Source organism: Lasioglossum baleicum, chromosome 9 (genome assembly GCF_051020765.1).
Source record: "Lasioglossum baleicum chromosome 9, iyLasBale1, whole genome shotgun sequence".
In the NCBI taxonomy this organism is placed as follows: Eukaryota; Metazoa; Arthropoda; class Insecta; order Hymenoptera; family Halictidae; genus Lasioglossum; species Lasioglossum baleicum.
In genome coordinates, this window is record NC_134937.1 from 15,040,174 (window position 1) to 15,059,901 (window position 19,728).

At 36.3% G+C, this 19,728-nt stretch overlaps 1 protein-coding gene and 5 non-coding genes across 15 annotated transcripts in view; 5 read left to right on the forward strand and 1 right to left on the reverse strand.

Annotated features, from left to right (window-relative positions):
- Positions 1-1,843: 1,843 nt before the first annotated feature.
- The window catches only part of Fry (microtubule binding protein furry), a 38,381-nt gene continuing 20,496 nt past the window's right edge, over positions 1,844-19,728 (reverse strand). For 9 of the 10 annotated variants that reach the window (XM_076431194.1, XM_076431190.1, XM_076431191.1 and 6 more), the window contains 22 exons: positions 17,200-17,336; positions 11,782-11,886; positions 11,575-11,709; positions 10,846-11,114; positions 10,633-10,759; positions 9,957-10,147; positions 8,792-9,426; positions 8,527-8,692; positions 7,953-8,262; positions 7,539-7,842; positions 6,906-7,414; positions 6,333-6,641; positions 5,932-6,100; positions 5,343-5,515; positions 5,197-5,271; positions 4,368-4,541; positions 4,155-4,292; positions 3,884-4,065; positions 3,629-3,821; positions 3,296-3,553; positions 2,708-3,209; positions 1,844-2,288 (listed from right to left, as the gene is read on the reverse strand). In XM_076431194.1, the coding sequence (XP_076287309.1) occupies positions 2,125-2,288; positions 2,708-3,209; positions 3,296-3,553; positions 3,629-3,821; positions 3,884-4,065; positions 4,155-4,292; positions 4,368-4,541; positions 5,197-5,271; positions 5,343-5,515; positions 5,932-6,100; positions 6,333-6,641; positions 6,906-7,414; positions 7,539-7,842; positions 7,953-8,262; positions 8,527-8,692; positions 8,792-9,426; positions 9,957-10,147; positions 10,633-10,759; positions 10,846-11,114; positions 11,575-11,709; positions 11,782-11,886; positions 17,200-17,336 (5,225 nt within the window). In that variant the 3' untranslated portion in view covers positions 1,844-2,124. The remainder of the gene's footprint in view (positions 2,289-2,707; positions 3,210-3,295; positions 3,554-3,628; positions 3,822-3,883; positions 4,066-4,154; positions 4,293-4,367; positions 4,542-5,196; positions 5,272-5,342; positions 5,516-5,931; positions 6,101-6,332; positions 6,642-6,905; positions 7,415-7,538; positions 7,843-7,952; positions 8,263-8,526; positions 8,693-8,791; positions 9,427-9,956; positions 10,148-10,632; positions 10,760-10,845; positions 11,115-11,574; positions 11,710-11,781; positions 11,887-17,199; positions 17,337-19,728) is intronic. The other variant, XM_076431196.1, reaches the window with a different exon arrangement.
- Positions 12,388-12,460, forward strand: Trnaa-agc (transfer RNA alanine (anticodon AGC)). Its single transcript has one exon. It is a non-coding gene; the product is annotated as a tRNA-Ala (tRNA).
- Positions 13,763-13,835, forward strand: Trnaa-agc (transfer RNA alanine (anticodon AGC)). The gene has a single exon. It is a non-coding gene; the product is annotated as a tRNA-Ala (tRNA).
- On the forward strand, positions 15,395-15,467 carry Trnaa-agc (transfer RNA alanine (anticodon AGC)). Its single transcript has one exon. It is a non-coding gene; the product is annotated as a tRNA-Ala (tRNA).
- Positions 15,545-15,617, forward strand: Trnaa-agc (transfer RNA alanine (anticodon AGC)). The gene has a single exon. It is a non-coding gene; the product is annotated as a tRNA-Ala (tRNA).
- On the forward strand, positions 16,757-16,829 carry Trnaa-agc (transfer RNA alanine (anticodon AGC)). The gene has a single exon. It is a non-coding gene; the product is annotated as a tRNA-Ala (tRNA).

A 19,728-nucleotide genomic window follows, 5' to 3' on the forward strand; every position in this document is an offset into this window, starting at 1 on the left:
CACAATATTCATATTCACGATTTTATTGTTGCTAGAGGTGCGTAATAAAAATGAGACAAAATAGTTTTAAGGTAGAGAATAGTGCATCGAGTTTTTGCAAACCGTGTTAATATTAGTAAAAGCCTCCGGCGGCTATATTTTCCATTGCACCTGTCACCTGCTCTTATTGCTTGACCAATTGATATAAACTCGAGTGCAGCGCACGACTAAAGTGCACCACAAGCACGCTCGATTCTTGTGAACACGATACCCTTGTTTTTACGACGTTCTTCGCGTGGCACATGCCTCTCGAAAGGTGTACAATTTTTTTTCTTACTAACATTTACACATCTAAATTCACTTTATGATAATTCATTTGTTAATGAAGCTGTACGAGTGAAAAATTTATGATTCAGAAATCGAAAGACTGAGATATCATCGTTTTCATGTCTAGTACATCGTACATCCACTTTGGTCTAAATATCATGTTCAATTTGTGTAAAAATTGATATCCTTCAAATTTATAGCGAATCTAGAAATAAACAATACCGCATTTTCATAAAAATTTGAATAATTAGTGGAGTAGTAAAAGTATAATAACACTTACTTAACTATAATAACTACAAGTCATTAACACCCACCCTTCAAACCTCAGGCCAATTTCGGTACATATAAACTTTTTATATTATTGTTATGTAAATTTAATTTACGTTTGCAATGATTTACAATAAAAAGTGTACAAAAAAGTGTACAGAAGTATACGAAAACTTAATCATTTTATACATAATAGAAATGTTCAATAAAAACATCTTGTATTTAAATAAATGAATGAATTGAGGAAAAGAAGAGATGTTATTCAGAATTCAGAAAGATTATATAAAATTTATAATTGATAATACTCTCTTTAAGAAAGAATATAAAAATTCTTCCCGTTTATTTAACTTACGTGAATAGGGTAATGAGGGGGATAATTGGAGTTCGCAGTGATGTAAAAGAAAACGCTAACTGTAACTTCTGGTTCAGGAAAAGGTGTGGTTGGTACACTCCAAACAACTTCAAATGTGTAAATGTCTGAACTCATTTCGCGTTGCAGGCCAATATAAGTTGAACGAAACATCCAGTCTTTTAAAAGCTACAGCAACGTACAAATCACAGGTGGTTTAAATAGTCTTGAAACATTTTCTATCCAAATATACAGCAACTCCTACAAATATCTACGAAATTGTTAATGATACTAAAAAATATTGCAAATATAAATTAAATGTTTTCGAGTTACGTAGAATCTGTATACTATACAGTGTATGCGCTTGAAGCGTGAAACGGAACGCACCCATAATGTTATGAAATTATATATACAAAGAATACTTGATGACGATAATCTTTAATTATATCATATTATTAGTTATCATCGTTATATATAATATAATTAGTACTGGTAACGTATTCCATGATTCCATTTCCTGAATCAAACTGTTCAGACCACTTTGCCTCGTAAGGTTTCCACAGGTGGGCCATACATTTCCAAACTGACCCATTTGTCGCATACTCTTTCCGGTATAGTAATCATAAACAACCGTTCCCTGGTTAGTTTGTTAAATGTTTCAGTATTATATCTGACAAAATTCAATCACTCTGTTAGTAATCGTTGCAGTACATATATTTCATACAAACCATGTTACTAATCACTTCCATAACATTTTCAACGACAGTTTGAAGAAGACTTTCACAAAACTTCGTTCTGGTAAGGTAACGATCATAAATATAATAATTCCCGAATAGGCACGGATTAGTGACCATAGAAGGTTCATTACCAAACATCATTTTTTACAGGAAAAACGGATAAACGGTTAACAAGAATGCATCGTTATCTAGGTTTTCGATAATTTATTCTGTCGAAGAATTACGTACATTTGTCTTTGCAATCGTGTTAAAAAAAGAAGCGTTAAAATCGTCGCTAACGCGCTTCCGCTCGTGCGTGTTTATCTATTACTGTGACGATTACTCATGACATACATACATACGTCTATAGTTGTATACAACATAAGAATATACGGGAAAAACGCACGCACAATTAAGTTAGACGAAGACTCGAATTTAGACAAATAGTTGTTTATAGTATGATATTAAAACTTATTGTGTTACGAGTTAGCAGTCGTTTTTCAAGTTATTAGCATGATCGTGTTGTGATCGTGCAGCCTTCGTCGACGCTTCCAAGCCTGTCACGGCAGCGAGAACTTGAAACAAACTTTCCATCAGTCTACTAAATATCTCTGACATCTCATCGTCTTTCCGTGTCACCACAAAAATATCTATAACAGGAAGCATAACAATTAACTGCATATATAATACTATCGAATAATTGCATATGTTCGTGCCCGATTCGAAAATAAAATTCAATGGTTAAATTTTAAAGAATACAGCTTGATTAATCAACTAATGGAGCTCCGAACTAGGGCCGCTACGGGGAGCGAGACGCGAGGCCGAGTCGACCGAGAAAATCGGTCGTCGCAATTCCGAGCCCTAAATTATATAGTCACCTTCCTTTTCTGCAATTACAAGAGAATGGTGACCATATAATTTTCTATTTTATACTCCGCCGTGCAGTACAGTTTGCGACATCTATGAAAATCGCGGGCACAAACTTATGCAATCATCATAATATTCTTTCTACATTAATATCGCTATTTCTAATTTGATGGTACACTCAGTAGTGTTCATTCATTCTTACCAGATCTTTCTTGTCCTAGGTACTTGCAGTACATGTTAACTGCAGTTGTCACGTCATCGTCATCGTGGAAAGGATCTCCAGGCCACTGAGCTCTGTGTAGTCTTACAGCCTCGAGTGCAGGACACCATCTGGCATTTCTGAGTAACTCCGCGACACGGGCAATTTCTTCAACGGCGCCTGCTCCAGGTAAGGGACTGGGACTAGGCGTTGGGGTTGGTGTGCCTCTCTCGCTTTCAGTACTCTCTTCGAGCGCTCTACTCAAAGCGCTCTTCATGCTCGCAATTTCCGTGGATATATCTTGAAGCGGGATTTGCACGTTCTTCGCGGCATTCATTAATGTACCCAACATCTTATTTGAAGCTTCGATTAGAAGCAGAAGTTGAAGATGGAGCTTGTAAAGTGCTCTACCCAGGTCCAAGAACATTTCCTCAAGACCGGCCTCTGTGGTATGACCGCCGCCTAATGCTTGGAGCTTTACTGCTGCTTTGGTAGCTTCCAAACACTGAATAAGATGTATGTATTATTAACATTTTAAATATATAATAAGTGGTTCTCTCGCACACCTCTATTACTCATTGAAACACTTACTTCCGTAACATGATCCTTTTTATCTAAGAACGTTTCTAAGTGTTCCTGAATCTCTAGCATCCCAAATCGTAACGACTCGTTCAATCTTTGATTCGCGAATATACCAATAGAAAACCAAATCAACGGTGGCTCAGCTTTTGAGCTGAGCAAATCTGCGTGACTAGTTAAATGATAGCCTAATTGAGTGGAAGCGGGACTGCCGTTACACAATAAGGCACTGGCTTCTCGCGTGAGAGTAACAGACTTAGTGCTCTCATCCTAATGACAACAAGAAAACATAGACAACATCATAACACCCTATTAGCGTGTAAGTTAAAAATAGGTCGTATTTACCCTTAGAATTCTACTTAATAGTTGGAAAAAGTCTAGCGTGTTGTATAGAGATTGTGTGACAAGATTTTGAATTTGTTGTCGCCACACTTCTTCAGCATCGTCTCGCACGACTTGTCTAAAAGGCATTAGTGCTGAGAGATTTGGTGATGCGTTACAGGGTGTTACATCCCCTAAATCTCCAGCGCTAGAGCCACTGCAAACATGCGATGAATATAAGTTAAGTACAACTTTGCTATGCTCTAAGTGGAAACTTACGATGTGTCAGACCTTGTCGACGAATCGTGACGGGTGCGGGTCGGTATTAATGAAAGTGAAGATGGAGGGAACATTCCAGGAATATTATTTGCCTCCTGGCCTGCTCCCGATCCACCAGGTACTTCGTCTAGAGGTGATTCTGAGCCTGCCTCATCATCTGATGATTCCTCGGCGACTCCCCGCTGGAATTTCAATGTTGTATTCGTTGACACGATGCCAATTAATTCACAAGTTCTTACTAAATTGTGAAAATTTATTTCAATTCACTTACTCGACTAGTATGTTTACTCGACGACTGTGTTTTCTCGCTTAAACTTTCCTCAAATTGCCTCACGCTTGATTCTCTTTCTTCCCCTTCACTCAGAGGGCGTCTCCTCACTCCCCAATTGAAATTGTCAGTACTTTCACCCTGAAAATTGATAAATAATTTATATTGACTGTTGTGAAAATCGTGTAAACTAATATTTGCAAAGAAAATGTTTACCTCGACGCTTTCACTCTCGTACTCTAGGAAATCGAAGTCCTTGAATACACCAAACTGTTCATCATCCCTCCTCGAGCCTCCGCTCAAATCATTGTTTGCCCCGGACACTTCTTCAGTCGAGGAAGCCATGGACGATTGTCTTTCCATTAAATCGGAACTTTGACTGAATATCACCTGTATTACAAATTGCATGCTTTTAGTCGGCTAACAAAGAAAAGAGAAAATGTAGCAACAGGATCCTTGTTGGCATGACGTTTTCACTTTTCGTTCTTTACTATGTGAGAATGTCGTGAATTGTAGCAATTATAGTGCGTGTATGTGTTCAATATAAATCGATTTACACTGATCTTATTTGCATAGTTGCTGATACAGCGATTATTCAATAGTTACAACAAATACACACGTACGATGTATTCTGATACAGTTTACAGTTCTCATACGATTCACATGCTGTATTAAAAAATCTACTGCGCATCAATAATCCTACAACAAAATGAGACTGGACGTTCTTCGTCTCCAACGGTTTTGTGCAAGTTGAAACATTTGTACGAAGCGTATTAAAGCGTGGATATATATATACTTGTACTGATAAGACATCACATACGAGTAAAAACAAACAGTTTTGTACTCTCGTGAAAATGAGTGCAGACTGCTTTAAAGAAACCTGTTACCTTGCTATATAAGGTCATTGAACTAATGTGTTCATCCTAAAAAGGGGTACATAACGAAAATCAGTCTTAAGATGATATGATTCACAGGAAAACTACTGAATAGAAATGTATAGTCCAGATATATATTTGGAAACGCTTGCAAATGCGTAACAACTTACAGATGGGCTCTTTGGTAGTCCAACACGTTGGCCGCATGTTGTTAGAAGATTCACCAAGCATTCTCTGACGCGTCCCTAAACAGAAAGCATTGTTAAGGTTCGATCATCGACAGAGATCTTTTTAATATTATTGGTAATCGTCGCACCTGTGACATCCATGGTCGTTTCCAACCAGCAACCGCATTACTGTCAGCTGGCGACAGAGACACCGAACATCGAGGAGAGCTAACTGATTTTTCCTCCACACCCTGACGTATTAGCCATCGTCTACCAATTACAGGTGTTTGAGACAAGTCAAAAGTGAAATCCATAGTCCTTCCTATTTTTAAACATATCGCGTCAATTAAACGTAATATTAAACTCTCTCATAAAACGAAAATTTTAAAAAAATAAACATAATCGTATCATAATATAATTGCGACAAGTGCTTGTTACCTTTATTTCAGACAAAAAATATTCGAAAGTTTGATAAAGTTTGTGATAGAAGATTGAACAACAAAATTTCTAAAATAACCATACATAATAAATTTTGATTAAAAAAATAACAACTGTGTGTATTTTCGGAATATTTTACATTTTCTTCTTATTATTATTTTTATCGCAACCTGTGCATCATTGAATAAGTGATCCATGCAGTGAACGTGATCCGCATTGTAAGAGGAAAAAAAGAACTTAATGACTTGAATACATTTATATGCATGCAACATATATAATTTTTAAGGAGCATCGTTTTACCGGGCAGTTCTTTTTTGGTAAATATCTCGGTATCGGTGAAGCTCGGATGCGGAGACGCCAAAGAAGATTCCCAAGATGAGCCATGCACTGAAGTAGGTGGTGCTACTAAAGTCGACGATCTCGTGACTACCAGTTTTAATATTTTAAGAGCTTCTTTCCAGTGTGGACCCTAGTATTATATCATAACGTATCAACTACTCGCACAAAATATTTCCAAATACAGTATATCTTTGTTATTCCCTCATTACTTTCAAAGTCTAGTAAAATAAATACATGAAAAAGTAACTTTTAATTTTTGTTAATACTATTACAAATTTTTGGTCGCATGAAATAGCTCCAGAACAAAGAAATGCTGTATTAAATATGTATAACCTGCTACGATTTAGAGAACCCCATCATACCTCAACGTATTTTGAAATCACTCTGAGAAGCTCTGTGTTGATTGGTTGCGCAGCTTGTGAAGCCAAGTCAACGTAATGCAGCATACAATGTATAATACTAAGCACGGGCAATGCGACACTTCCTGGGCCTTTTTCCAGCACTTCCACCAGGAAGGCTAGCATGTTGAAACTTAGATGGGCATACGTGTCATACAGATACTTGACAACGCACTTTGTCCATTGGAAACTTTCTTTGCTAAAAGTACGTCGACTGTACAGTGTCATGACAGTGCCTAAGTTCTCCAATTTCTTGCCTTTTTCAGCGCTCACCTGTTAAGAAGAATATTTTGGCTTTAGATGTTGCAACAGACATTATAGAATAATAGTTATTAATAGACTGCGGATCTTTATGCATTTATGGTATATGAAAATTTTCAAAAAATGCTGGAATGTAAAATTCGACAGAATTTGGTACGATTTTTATTTATTCCAGATCTACAGGGGCTACTGTCACTGAAAATAAGATTTCAATATTGCATAAACATCCGTAATCTAGTTATTCATGATTTAATGTGTCTAAAATGTCATAGTTACTTGTGCAATGTTCTCAGCACTTCTGATGCACAATTCATTCGCATCCTCGTAATTTAGAAGCATATAAGGGAGCAGTGACACAACATTCATTGGAAATGCGAGACTCTGGGTAGGATCAACAACCGGCAAGTCCAGTAAAGGGGTAAACTGCGATAGTAAGGTCACCACTGGCTCATATGTGTTCGGGCTAGTGCACCCTTTTAATAACAGTGCGTGTACACCGGGAAATGAAGTCCATCTTAGTTGCTGTTGCAATTTTTCCACTTTGTCCCTAGCATCTGGCCGGTCTAATGGTAATCTATGAAGTACTCGACTCAGCAATCTTAGTGCCAAAAGAAATTCATGTTCGTAATCTGATTCGAGTAGAGATACGGATAACCAAAATAGTTGTGCCAGAATTGTCATCTTATCGTCCTGCGTTGCCGAATCGCCTAACAGCTTCAAGGACTGTGCTGATCTCGATCGGGAAAGATTAGAATTTGGATATTTGTTACATCTGTTGTCCAATTCTGTAACAAAGAGAAAAATTATACTGTATAATAAATCAAGTACAAAATAATACGGTAATCAAAAAGCTTATTGAAAGACTTTCAGTAGCTAAGCGTTGATCTCACGCAACAAATGATTACGAACCTTTTATTTCACTGGTTGCCACATTACCACCACTTGATTTCTTCATGCAATAACTGACTGAATAACTAGTGCTTCGTGTGTGACCACCTTGATTCAGATGCGAGAACATATGAGGACCAGCTGGATATCCATTTCCTCCTCCTGGACTACGTTTGCCACCGATCAAACAACCAGATGCTGGATCTTTGTTGTTCAGATTTGGAGTAGATTTAAATATTTCTTTCATAAAGTCCAAAGGTCGGAAGTCTGACTCCAAGGAATCAACAGCTGCTTCCAAGGTCAATAATAATTCTGTCACATATCCCTACAGAAACATTAAAAATGGAAAACCGTAAACATTGAAACAAATATGTTGAACAGAAAATTATTATTTTTCATAATTATTAGAAGATAGTACTACATTGAAGACAGTACCTGCATGTCCTCGCCTTGTTCGGCAACAGTTTCTACGAGTCTGGATAAAATATCCGATAACATGCGAGATGTAATGGGAACTCGTAATGCTCTGAACACCTGAAGAGATCTTCCCGCATAATGTCTAGACGAACAGGACAGACCTAATTGCAGCGCAGTTTGTGCCCACCGTTGACTGACCAGCGCATGTGGTAATGAATCTCTGAAGACTCTTAACACGTGCCGCAATAATACTGTTAGCTGTTCTGCACTGCGAACCCACCATACCTTGGCGGTCATGTCTTCATAATTCCATAATGGTTGATGTATTCTACCGAAGGAAAAATATTTAGAATAAAGTAACTCTCATGTCAATATACAGTCTCAACCCTCGAGGTATTTCGATGTGAGCTGTATCCTTTTAAAAATATTTCCCCATTGTTGTATAGCTGCAATATTTGCGAAACGCCGGGAAAATAATTTCGAAAGTTATAAGACAAAATTTAAAAGTTATGGTAGAAGAGTTATTTAAAAACTATATGATGTCGGACCGGAAAAGCCTCAAGTCTATGTTATGTTAATTGTGTGCATATACCTAGAAGCAAGGAAATTTATCAGAGATTTGATAACATCTTGGATCGGCATGTTAGGACCAGGTTGCGGGCCAATCCAATTATTAGCATCATCCGGTGTAACTATGACAGGTGGTACCGTATTTGTCGATCCAGTAGCAGGTGTCCAATTGGTACAAACCGATGACTCTGAAATGATATATTAGATTATAAACGAATTCTTTATATTTATAACTAGAAAAGCAAAGATTTAGGCCTAGTGAACCCAAAAATATTTGGAATCCTCACCATATGCATGTGAGTTTGAATAATCTTTACAGCTGTCCATGACCGCCGGATTCACATGGTTCATTGATGTTGGGGGTGTCGACATTGAATTTAGAATTGACGAATGCGTAGGTGTTCCACTATTTGAAGGTGGAAACGGTGGTGGAGGAGGAGGTGGTGGTGGTGGCGGTGTTGAAGTAAATATTGAAGATTCGGGTAGTGGCGGTGGTGGTGGTGGCGGGGGAGGAGGTGGAGGTGGAGGAGGAGGAGAAGAAGAAGGTGGTGGCGGTGAAGATGATGCTGGTGGCGTGGTTGGAGGAGGCACCGTTGGTGGGCCATAAAGGTAACTGTCAAACTCAGGATCCACTTCCGTGAAGTTGTGCTCTAATACTGGCAGAGCTGGGGTAGAAAGACCTAAACCCAGCTGTTCTGTCTTTGAAGCCAGCAACACTCGCGCTACACCCAGATGATCCCGATGATCTCCGAGGACAACTAACAGATTCAACAGCAGGCAACGACAGTGGTCCCTCACCAGAGGTCTCGAATGGTCCAGTCCAAGGAAAACTATGTGCAACATCAGAGGCACGTGAATAGCCCAATCGAGTTGTATGCCGTCGACGACAACGTCAGTGAGCAACATTACGGCGATGTTACACCTGTAATTGGAGTTAAATAATCTCTCGATTCGTATTTTAGTGTAAAGCTAGAAGATTTACATGAGTCCAGTTGCTGGATCCAGCGATTACATTGTGCTGGTATCAAAACAATGTTTAGATTATTCCAATTACGATCTAGAGGGGGATTGAATCACTAGACTCAGATGCTACTGGACTAACATAAACCTAGTTTAAGTCCACAAGTGATACTGAATGGCGTAGGGTCATTCCATGCTAAATGGATCACTTTTTGTAGGCACCATCGTCGATTTTGTTCTAAATGAAATATGTTGTAGTCCATGTGAAATTAGAGGGGGTTTAAGTCATCATTTTGCCGATTTAGAATTTTTTAGAAATGGCAGGCCTTCAAAGTTTTCAATTTATGCCCATTTCGGCGAAAACGGGCAAAATGATGACTTAAACCCCCCCTAATTTCACATGGACTACAACATATTTCATTTAGAACAAAATCGACGATGGTGCCTGCAAAAAGTGATCGATTTGGCATGGAATGACCCGTAGTATCTGACCTGTGAAAACCACTTATTGGCTGAGAACTGTCCGGCAGGTATTCCGTCAAAGGTGCAAAATATCCACCATATTCAGGCATCGGTAAGGGATGCGGTTGCGGAATATCGAACTTCTCTCCACCACAAGAAATTTTTCCGTTCACTCCTACGGGACCATTGCGCGTCCCGTAGCAGGACTCGTCAGTAGTTAACTGAAATTAGACGAAGATCTTATTGACAAGCTCTTTATATTAATTTCAATTAGACATCGACTTGTTGCTAGACGTTAGAGCAAAACTGGCTACCAGTTTGGGACAAAGTCAAATTGGTAATTTCTTTATGTACATGAACTTTTCGGTATCCTGAAATTACCATTGAAGTAGTGTCTCGACTGTTGGAATACCCTATGTACACCACTGTGCAAAAGAAAGAAGCACCAGGCCATATTTAATAGAAAAGCGTAAAAAGTCGAATAAGAACACAGTAAGTTTTGAAAAAGGATTCCGCTGTTTAATTGAATAGTTCTGAGAATACGTGTTATTGCGGATTATCTAATACTTTAAATGCAATAAAGCAAGCATTGAACAATACAATTTCTACATAATGATATCGTTTGTCATTATATCTTATAATTATACTGGGTGCTTCTTTCTTTTGCAGAGTAGTGTATATGCAACAACCTATTAGATCATAATACCTCTGCCTCTGTCGTAGGAGTGGACAAATCATCAGGAAGAATCGGCGGACCGCTCGCAGTCCTCGTTTTTTCGACCCTTGGGGTTTGAAATCCAGCGAGCGCCCGTAGCGCTGTATCGGATTTCGACCTGTACACCAAAGAACTTGTCAATAAAAAATATGTTTTACTAATTCACTAAAAAATATGTTTTAGCTGGATTTACACGAAACTTACCCGGTCTTAACTGGATCTTCGCCGGAGTGTCTTTTCGTATGGATGGTGCCTTTCTCGACTGCAAGGTCACGAGAGGGGTTGCCAGGATCAGCAGCCGGAGCATCGCTATGGGAAGAAGCCTTTCTCATGCTGGTTAGTCTATAAAAAGGTGGTGTCTCGGTTCTTTCAATCAAGCAATTAAGGGTTTCCACAGTTTGCAGCTCGGTCATCATTTCATCCACCAAACGATCTGGACGAGCTCTGGCTAAATACAGCACTACGCGTTTCGCCTGAAACATCAATGATTGAGTACTAACTGTAACATCAATTATTTTGTCGTGTTTAGACTGCGGATCTTTATGCAAAATAAAAATGTTCTAAGTCGATTATAAGAAACAGATGTTAAATGTGAATGCATATCTTCTTTTAACAGTTTTCATCAATTGAAGAGGATATAACAGTATCCTTAAGGTTGCATCCTTGAAGTAGCGCCTAGTTATTTTGATCATAAATGCATAAAATCCGTAGTCTAATCATTTCACGCGCAAAAGATTTATTACATTTGTTAAATCAAATGTTTTATTTCCTTTGTAATTCGCGAATTCGTAACTAACAAATTTGGATATTGATGGAAATTTACGTCAGTTCTTATGCAATATAAAATTTATTTTGTTAGAATGTGACAAAGAAGGAAGTCAATTTCATTTGTTGTGAATGAATACTTATTGTTAAAGGAAAAAAGAAACTTACGTATGGTAGCAGTTCTTGTGGTGCCATTCCCGAGACGATAATCAGGTAACGAATGATTACTTTCAAATTGTTAGGCCAACAACCGCACAAGGTTGCCCATAGTTCTTCCGTTTCTTTAGGATGCTCGTCGGAGAACTGTATTAAATGTATATTTATTATAGAATACATTTTTCTAGGATTATTATTTCATAAACCATTTTACAATACCTTGGCGGTTATGTAAAATAAATTATTTAGCACCATTTCCGTTGCTTCAGCGCTGCCCCATCCTTCGCGTCTTGCTCCACCCCTTGACATGTCCGTAGCATAATACTATAAAACACATATTTTTAAGATATACATACAAATAGTTAATAAATAAATTAATAAAAAGTGGAATTAATGAACATGATTTTTAGGAAATTCAGCTACTAAACAAAATTTTCTCTGCATCGAATAAAACTAACGGTATGAAAGGCTTATCTTGAAATTTTTAAGGGACACATTATTATTTGCAAATAACAGTTAATCAATTAATTTATTTACCATTATACTATTTATTTACAAACAGGATAAATAATTGAAAAGGCTGGATATTGTAAGGGTTGAAAATAAAAGGGAACATGTGGAACGTGTAGACAGTTAATAAATATCGTTCAGTTCGAAATTTTTGAGGAATAATAAGAATGAATTAATTTATTTATTTACAATAACAGTATTCATTTACAAAAAAAAAAATAATTGGAAAGGCTAGAGATTGTAAGGATTGAAAATAAGGGTGAAAGTGGAACACATCGGCAGATAAGAGTCGTTTCTGAAACATATCAAATAACAGGGGGCGTAGCTCAGATGGTAGAGCGCTCGCTTAGCATGCGAGAGGTACCGGGATCGATGCCCGGCGCCTCCAGTACATTTTTTTTCAATTTTAAACAAAAATTTATAATTAAAGAAAAATGTGACTCTGTAAGACTTCAAACTATACTTTAATTGGAAACAAAGAAAAGCTATATTAGATAGATCGTCGATGTTTCTATTAATTATTGTTCTTTAACAGGGATTTAATTGAAGTTTGTATGGTCTATGGTCTACTTTAGTAAGCTTAAAACATTCAGAAATTTTTATTTCTCAATTTATGCTGTTTAAATATCATCATACATGGTTTGTAAAAAATTGTAGATTCGTTCGCGATTTTAAGGATATGGATATTTGCTTGGTAAGAAAATGTAGCTAAGGGAAAAGCTTACATAAAAATAAGACAAAATTGCATTGGGGAAGATGTTAGAAAGTAGCAAAACGTTTAGGCATAGAAAAAAGATAAAAAAGAAAATGAAATTTTTACAGCAGAAGATTCAATATTAACTCTGAACCACAAAAAAGAATGCGTCGCACATTGGTCACAAACTATTATATTTTACAGTCCTTTTATTTGCTACGAAAATTTACAGCCGTTTAGAGGATTCGATAGACACTATTTTAGGTTTACAGAAGAAACAGTGGCCCCATATTTATTTTATGCAATATTATTATTACAGTAGAAAGATTATATCCAATTTCGTCATTTTTAATATCATAATGTCAATTCAGATAAGATATTTCTATTAAATACAGTTAAGAGAGTTTCGAATAGGTGAGTAAGCCTATATACCTAAATACTGTATTAATATTACTGTAACAAGTAATGATCTCAAATACTCTTCCGCTTATTATTTTAAGTATGCGAATGAGTTACTGAAGTATAAGACAATGTGTATTATAATAACGGGTATGCAAATTTTGCTGAAACAAAATTTTCGTGCACCCTGTTTACCCTTTAAAAATTGTATTGTAACTCGTTCACAGAATGACGCAATTCCATTCGTGGAAAGCTATATAAAGGAAGATCCAGTGGAAGAGGGACTATAGATGACCAGAATACAAATTACGTAAAAGTAGTACACAAGCAGCATACACATATTTACACTGTTAAGGGACAGTCTTTCCAAGTATACTAGCTTAATCCATTATAAAAAGTAGATTAATCAAAAATATAAAATAGCACTTCGATTAAATGAACTCAAAGGGGGCGTATTGTGAGATGGCAGAGCGCTCGCTTAGCATGCGAAAGGTACTGGGATCGATGCCCGACGCCTCCAAAAATCTTTTTGATCCTTTCACCAAAAGTAGATCACACAGAATGCCAATAATATCACCTGCATTAAACCAGATCGAAGGGGGCGTAGCTCAGATGGTAGAGCGCTCGCTTAGCATGCGAGAGGTACCGGGATCGATGCCCGGCGCCTCCAAGATCCTTTTTTGATCATTTTACCAAAAAACAATCGTATGAAGAACTCAAAGTGACGATGTCAATAATCCTGACAAAAATTTAGGATCATTTCTGAATCGAACCTTTTTTAAATGCAAGGTAATGATTGGTACTCATAGAACTCAAAATAGCCTCCCTATGAAATTGAACTACGTCGCGTGTCCTTTTGGAGTTATATTAAATTTCAATGATTTATTACCACTTATTAAACATTTAGGTATTGTATGAAGTATTATACCAATTTCATATCCATAAAATGAAAAAAAATCATAGAGAATGGAAATATTCTAGATAGGAGGAAATGTTTAATTTTCCAGTTAAGATAGCTTTGTGTGCAAAGGGTTAAACAAAGGTGGTACTACCACTCTTAACTCAAGAGTCAATAGATCATTCGAAATAAGCGGCGATATCACTCATGTAGAGCAAATTATCGCTGGAAGAAGAGGAAATATTCACTCTGATAAAAAATATTGAATAACTATGATTCTTGAACTTTAAACCTACCATCACCGGTCAAAATGATCGGTTTCAGACTTTTTATTTTATGATTATTGATATAATTAAAATAATTTCATAAGAAATAATTGTATATACAGAGTGGTTCACACAACTTGCACACCTATACATATAACTTCCAAAGTATGCGCTGCGCGTAAAAATTTTTGTAGATTATATGTAGTGTATTTATTTTTTTACAGGTGGAAGCGTTTCGGAGATTTGTAGGTCGACTTTGTTTTTTTAAATGGAATACTATATTTTTTATACCAAAATATGGAAGAATGTTGAATTCTGAGTAAAAAAGTATTGACCTTCATTAGCCCTAAATCTAATAATTAACGAGTAATTCCACTTTGTTTCCTGAAAATTGTACCTGTTAATTATTAGGTTTAGGGCTAATGAAGGTCAATACTTTTTTACTCAGAATTCGACATTCTTCATATTTTGGTATAAAAAATATAATATTCCATTAAAAAAAACGAAGTCGACCTTCAAATCTCCGAAACACTTCCACCTGTAAAAAGATAAATACACAACGTAATGTATCCCTTCAGACCATGCAACTTCTGTATACAAAACTTTTTCGTGCAACGCATACTTTGGAAGTTATATTGGTGTGCAAGTTGCATTGAACCATTCTGTATATCATTAACGAAGCACGTATTACAATAGGATATGCACAAAGTCTAAATAAAATCAATCTTGTCATTTTTATAAGGGAACATGTGCCTGTTACTTTGAAGACTCGGTAGGTTTAGTGTTAAAGAGTAATTTGGTGCATTTAAATGAAACTTCTATGAGCATCAGTCGAGACTGATTTTAAAAATCACACTTTAAGAAAGGGAAAATTTTAAAAATAAAAAAATATCACCCTTTCATATTTAGAGTGAACTACAGACGAATATAGTTCAAAATGGTACACAGACAAATACAGGATTGTACTGCAGATGTATACAGGAGCATTTGAAGGTTTTGACCCTGTTGCCAAACTCAATGTGCAACTAAAATAGAAAATCCAAAGGAACATTTAAAGGAATCGAAGGGGGCGTAGCTCAGATGGTAGAGCGCTCGCTTAGCATGCGAGAGGTACCGGGATCGATGCCCGGCGCCTCCAAAAATCTTTTTGATCCTTTCACCAAAAGTAGATCACACAGAATGCCAATAATGTCACCTGCATTAAACCAGATCGAAGGGGGCGTAGCTCAGATGGTAGAGCGCTCGCTTAGCATGCGAGAGGTACCGGGATCGATGCCCGGCGCCTCCAAGATCCTTTTTTGATCTTTTTTCCGAAAATTCAATGAAATTCGAATCTCATAAATCTCAAATAAGAAACAGATCCCGAATTAAATGCAATCGAAATTGGTCAATGGTCTAGTACGCACTTTAAACTTTTGTTCCACTTCTTGTGTGCCTTGTCGGTCACATATGGGTGAGATTAATGCGTGGTTGGGGTCAGAAATTCATTTCTATTGAGTGATCGAATACATCGAGTTTTATTAAGCTTTTTACAAATCCAAAAGGGTGAAAGTAGTATCTATGCTGTGATACAAAATTTCATTAGTTCTGGTCATCGTCCTGTGGTTCCATCCAAAAATGGTACTCTATCTAATTTAATACAATAGATTCCAAGTTAAACGAGATTGAAATCGTACATGGATAGCCTGATAACCACCTTCACTTTTTGTTACAATTGTGTTTACACCATGGAAAGATAAAATTATTATTTATATTTATATTTGCAACGTAAAAATATGATTTGTTGGGTCCTAAGGATTCCTATCGACTTCTTTACCGAAAGTAGCTCACAAAGAACATACAAACTAAATGTCACTGATTCAAAATTGGTACACGAATGAAATCGAATCGAGACGCCATGAAATCTCAAAACTGGTACTATAATCAAATAAGGATCAAAATGGTACCTGACTAAGATTAACCCTTTGCACTACTTTGTCGAGTGTGATTCGACATCAAAGGAGGAAAAATGTAAATTCCTTTCTTCCTTTAAGTATTTAATTATCAAATGTTTTAGTTAAAAACAAATATTTATTCCACAGTATTATTAAAATAATTAGTAGACAACATTGGTTAAAATAAGTAGCAGTCAAGGAACTGTCTTTTGAAGTAAATTTCCAATGAAACACTTAAAACAGTATGGAGTTGTTGGCAACAAAATCGAAAAATAATTCAAAGCTCAAAGGGTTAAATAAGGGACAAAATGGTACCTGACTAAAATGAAATAAAGGGCAAAATGGTACCCGGTTAAGATCAAATAAGGGACAAGAAGATTCGGAAGAATAAGTGAAATCAAATTTGAAGATCACTACCTAAAATCACGACTCATTTACCAAAAGTAGCACACAAGGACAGCGGAAAATGGCCTTTAAAGAATAACAAACCACAGGGGGCGTAGCTCAGATGGTAGAGCGCTCGCTTAGCATGCGAGAGGTACCGGGATCGATGCCCGGCGCCTCCAAATATCTTTTTTTATCCTTTCACCAAATGTGGATCATACCGAGCAACAATAATGACACCTGCATTGAACTAGATCAAGAAGAACGTAGCTCATACGGTAAAACACTCGCTCAGCATACGACAGGTACCGAGATCGACGCCCGGTGCCTCAAAATAATTTTGGTTTTTAACACTGTATCAACACTTAAAACAGTTTTTTTTTATTCGACACACATCACACGTAGATAAAGCTACAACGCCCTTTGAATAGTCGTTTTAATTATGCCGTAGCGTAGAGTGTTAATGAATGATCGTTCGTGAAGCTTATACCAGGAGTCAATTAGTTAATTGGTTCGCGTTTGAAATTTATTGTAGCTTGTTGAATGCATTACCTGATAATAACTCAATGGATTAGATGGCGGCGGTACATTAGGGTCGACCAGTTCCATATTGTGCAGCCAGGGTAACAAATATTGGAGTAACAGCTGTCGTACTTCTCTTCTAGCTGTTTGAAACCTGTGCGTAATTTCTGAAAGCGATGCATAACCGATGTAGGTATTATAGTGCACGAGGGATACGCACATTTGTTGGCGGTTTTCTTAGTGAATTATTAGTTGTATTTCCATGCGGCTGCAGCATGGTATTTAGGTCAGTCTGCCTTTCAACTCATTTCCGCGTGCACTCGCATAGTTTTGAACCTTTTGTTACTTAACACTAGATTTACGGGATCCGTCAAAATAGCGGATTCTAAATTCCTTAATTTACTAGGAATGCAACGATCCATTCGTGAAGAATTCAATAGATTTTCTTCTGTGAGCAAACATTGCAATAAAAATGGCTGTAAGATCTAAATAAATACATTTTTCTGATTTTTATAAAGCAATGTAAAATAGACACTTCTAGTGCTCCGTAAACCTAGTATTAAACATGTATGTATCATTATCAACATTTGTCTTTTAACACTGAACCTGCCGACCATCAATCATTTGTATCAATCATTTTGTGCGATTTTTACTATAATATATACTGGAGTAAAAAAGTATATTCAATAAATTCCCGTGAAAACACCTTTACAATTTCAATAATTGCTAAATAAAAAATCTAAAATAGGTCATTTCACTCCTCGTGGTAGGTTTAGTGTTAACTACGTTTTTAGTAGAAGATATGAGTATATATAATAATTAGACTGTGGATTTTATGGATTTATGGTAAAAATGAATGGATAAAGCTTCAAATAATAACAATTGTATAAATATTTGAAAATATTAAAAATTTTTACATCAGAAATAAGCTTCTCATTGCCTTCTTTTTCTCGCAGATGATACATAAACATTTTATTTTGCATAAAGATCCACAGTCTAATAAGAACGTCTGAGCAAAATTGCAAATGTCTTCTACGTGAAGTTTAAGTATTACCAATCGATGGCAGTGAACATGTCATCTTCTGCAAGTACATATGTACATTGCTGGTTCAACAGTGTTGGACAACACCATTTACAATCATTTATCGGGACAACTGTTTGAGTTCCGTATGACAAATCATATTTACTATGCAAACACGCAAAGTGAACCAGAGTAACTGGTATTAGGTTCAGTTATAAATGGATGAATTATTTCTAGCTGGCTGCAAGCAAAAGGTTCGAACTGTCCAATGGCGCTTGTAAGTGCAAAACTTAAAGATCGTTCGAAAATAATTATGGGTTTACTGCCATACAGTAGTAAATCACTAGGGCAGTTTTTATTTATGATGTTCATTATGTACCTTAACAAACAGTAAATAGAAATCATGACTAAATAATTAATTAACGTATTTATAAAAAATTTCGTAATTTTTCAACTAGGAGTTTCTGATTGGCTAATTCTAGATTTTAAATATGAAACAATTTGTTACGTAATTTTCTTTGATAAGATATTTGCAACGTTTATGCAAATTCTGGTAACAGTTCTGAATACTTCTCCATCAAGATGGCGACGAAAGTTAAAATGCTCACTTTGTTATTTGTTTATTCGTCCTATTAAGCTCACTTTGACTCTTTTGCTTTTAGAAATTTGGAAACGAGAATAAAATAAAACAGTATGATAGAAAGTAGTAAAAACAAATTTTTTGTGAACGTAATTCTGCCATAAATCCTGTTGTTATACATGATTGAATACAATTATTTATATATCTATCCTTTTTTAACCGTTAAATCTCGGTGTAACAACTGTTCTAATGAACCTCAACAATAACGGATAGCTTTTTTCCTCAAGAAGACTTTACCTATTCATTACCAACATCAAAGCAAGTATCTGATATTTTGTACTTTCCTTCTATGTACTTGTCTTTATGGCTTTCCCGTTGTGATAAATAATAATAAATAATGGAATGGGGGGAGAACAGCCTCACAATCACCAAAATAACGTTAATAATAATTGCAGGTGCAGAGAGACATGTGTAATAACATAAATGACAATATTAACATATATTAACTAAAAACATGGAATTAAAAAATACACCAATAAGAAATAGAGATTTGTGAAATAAACGTTTTATAACGTATTTTAAAACTTGCACTCACGGTATGTAAAGAGGAAAGCTAAAAAATGATTGATTTGTAATTGATTCAAACAAAAATTGCACAAATGAAAAACTAAAAAGTGTATCAACTTGTCCCGGTCTCTCCTATAGGCTGGATGGGCTCATTGAGAAGCTTCTAATAAATTCGAAGCACTATCGTCGCACACAGTGAGCTAGAATTCTTTAAAACCCCGGAGTATATTCATTAATCTCTTAATGATACACCTTTACTTATAAATAGGACAATTTCAGGGGTTTTGCGGTCGCAGATTGCTATTCTAGCATTATTTCCTTGTTAGGATAAGAAATTTTTTTTTTGTTTGATTGTTTTACGACGCTTCTTCAACTGCTATGGTTATTCAGC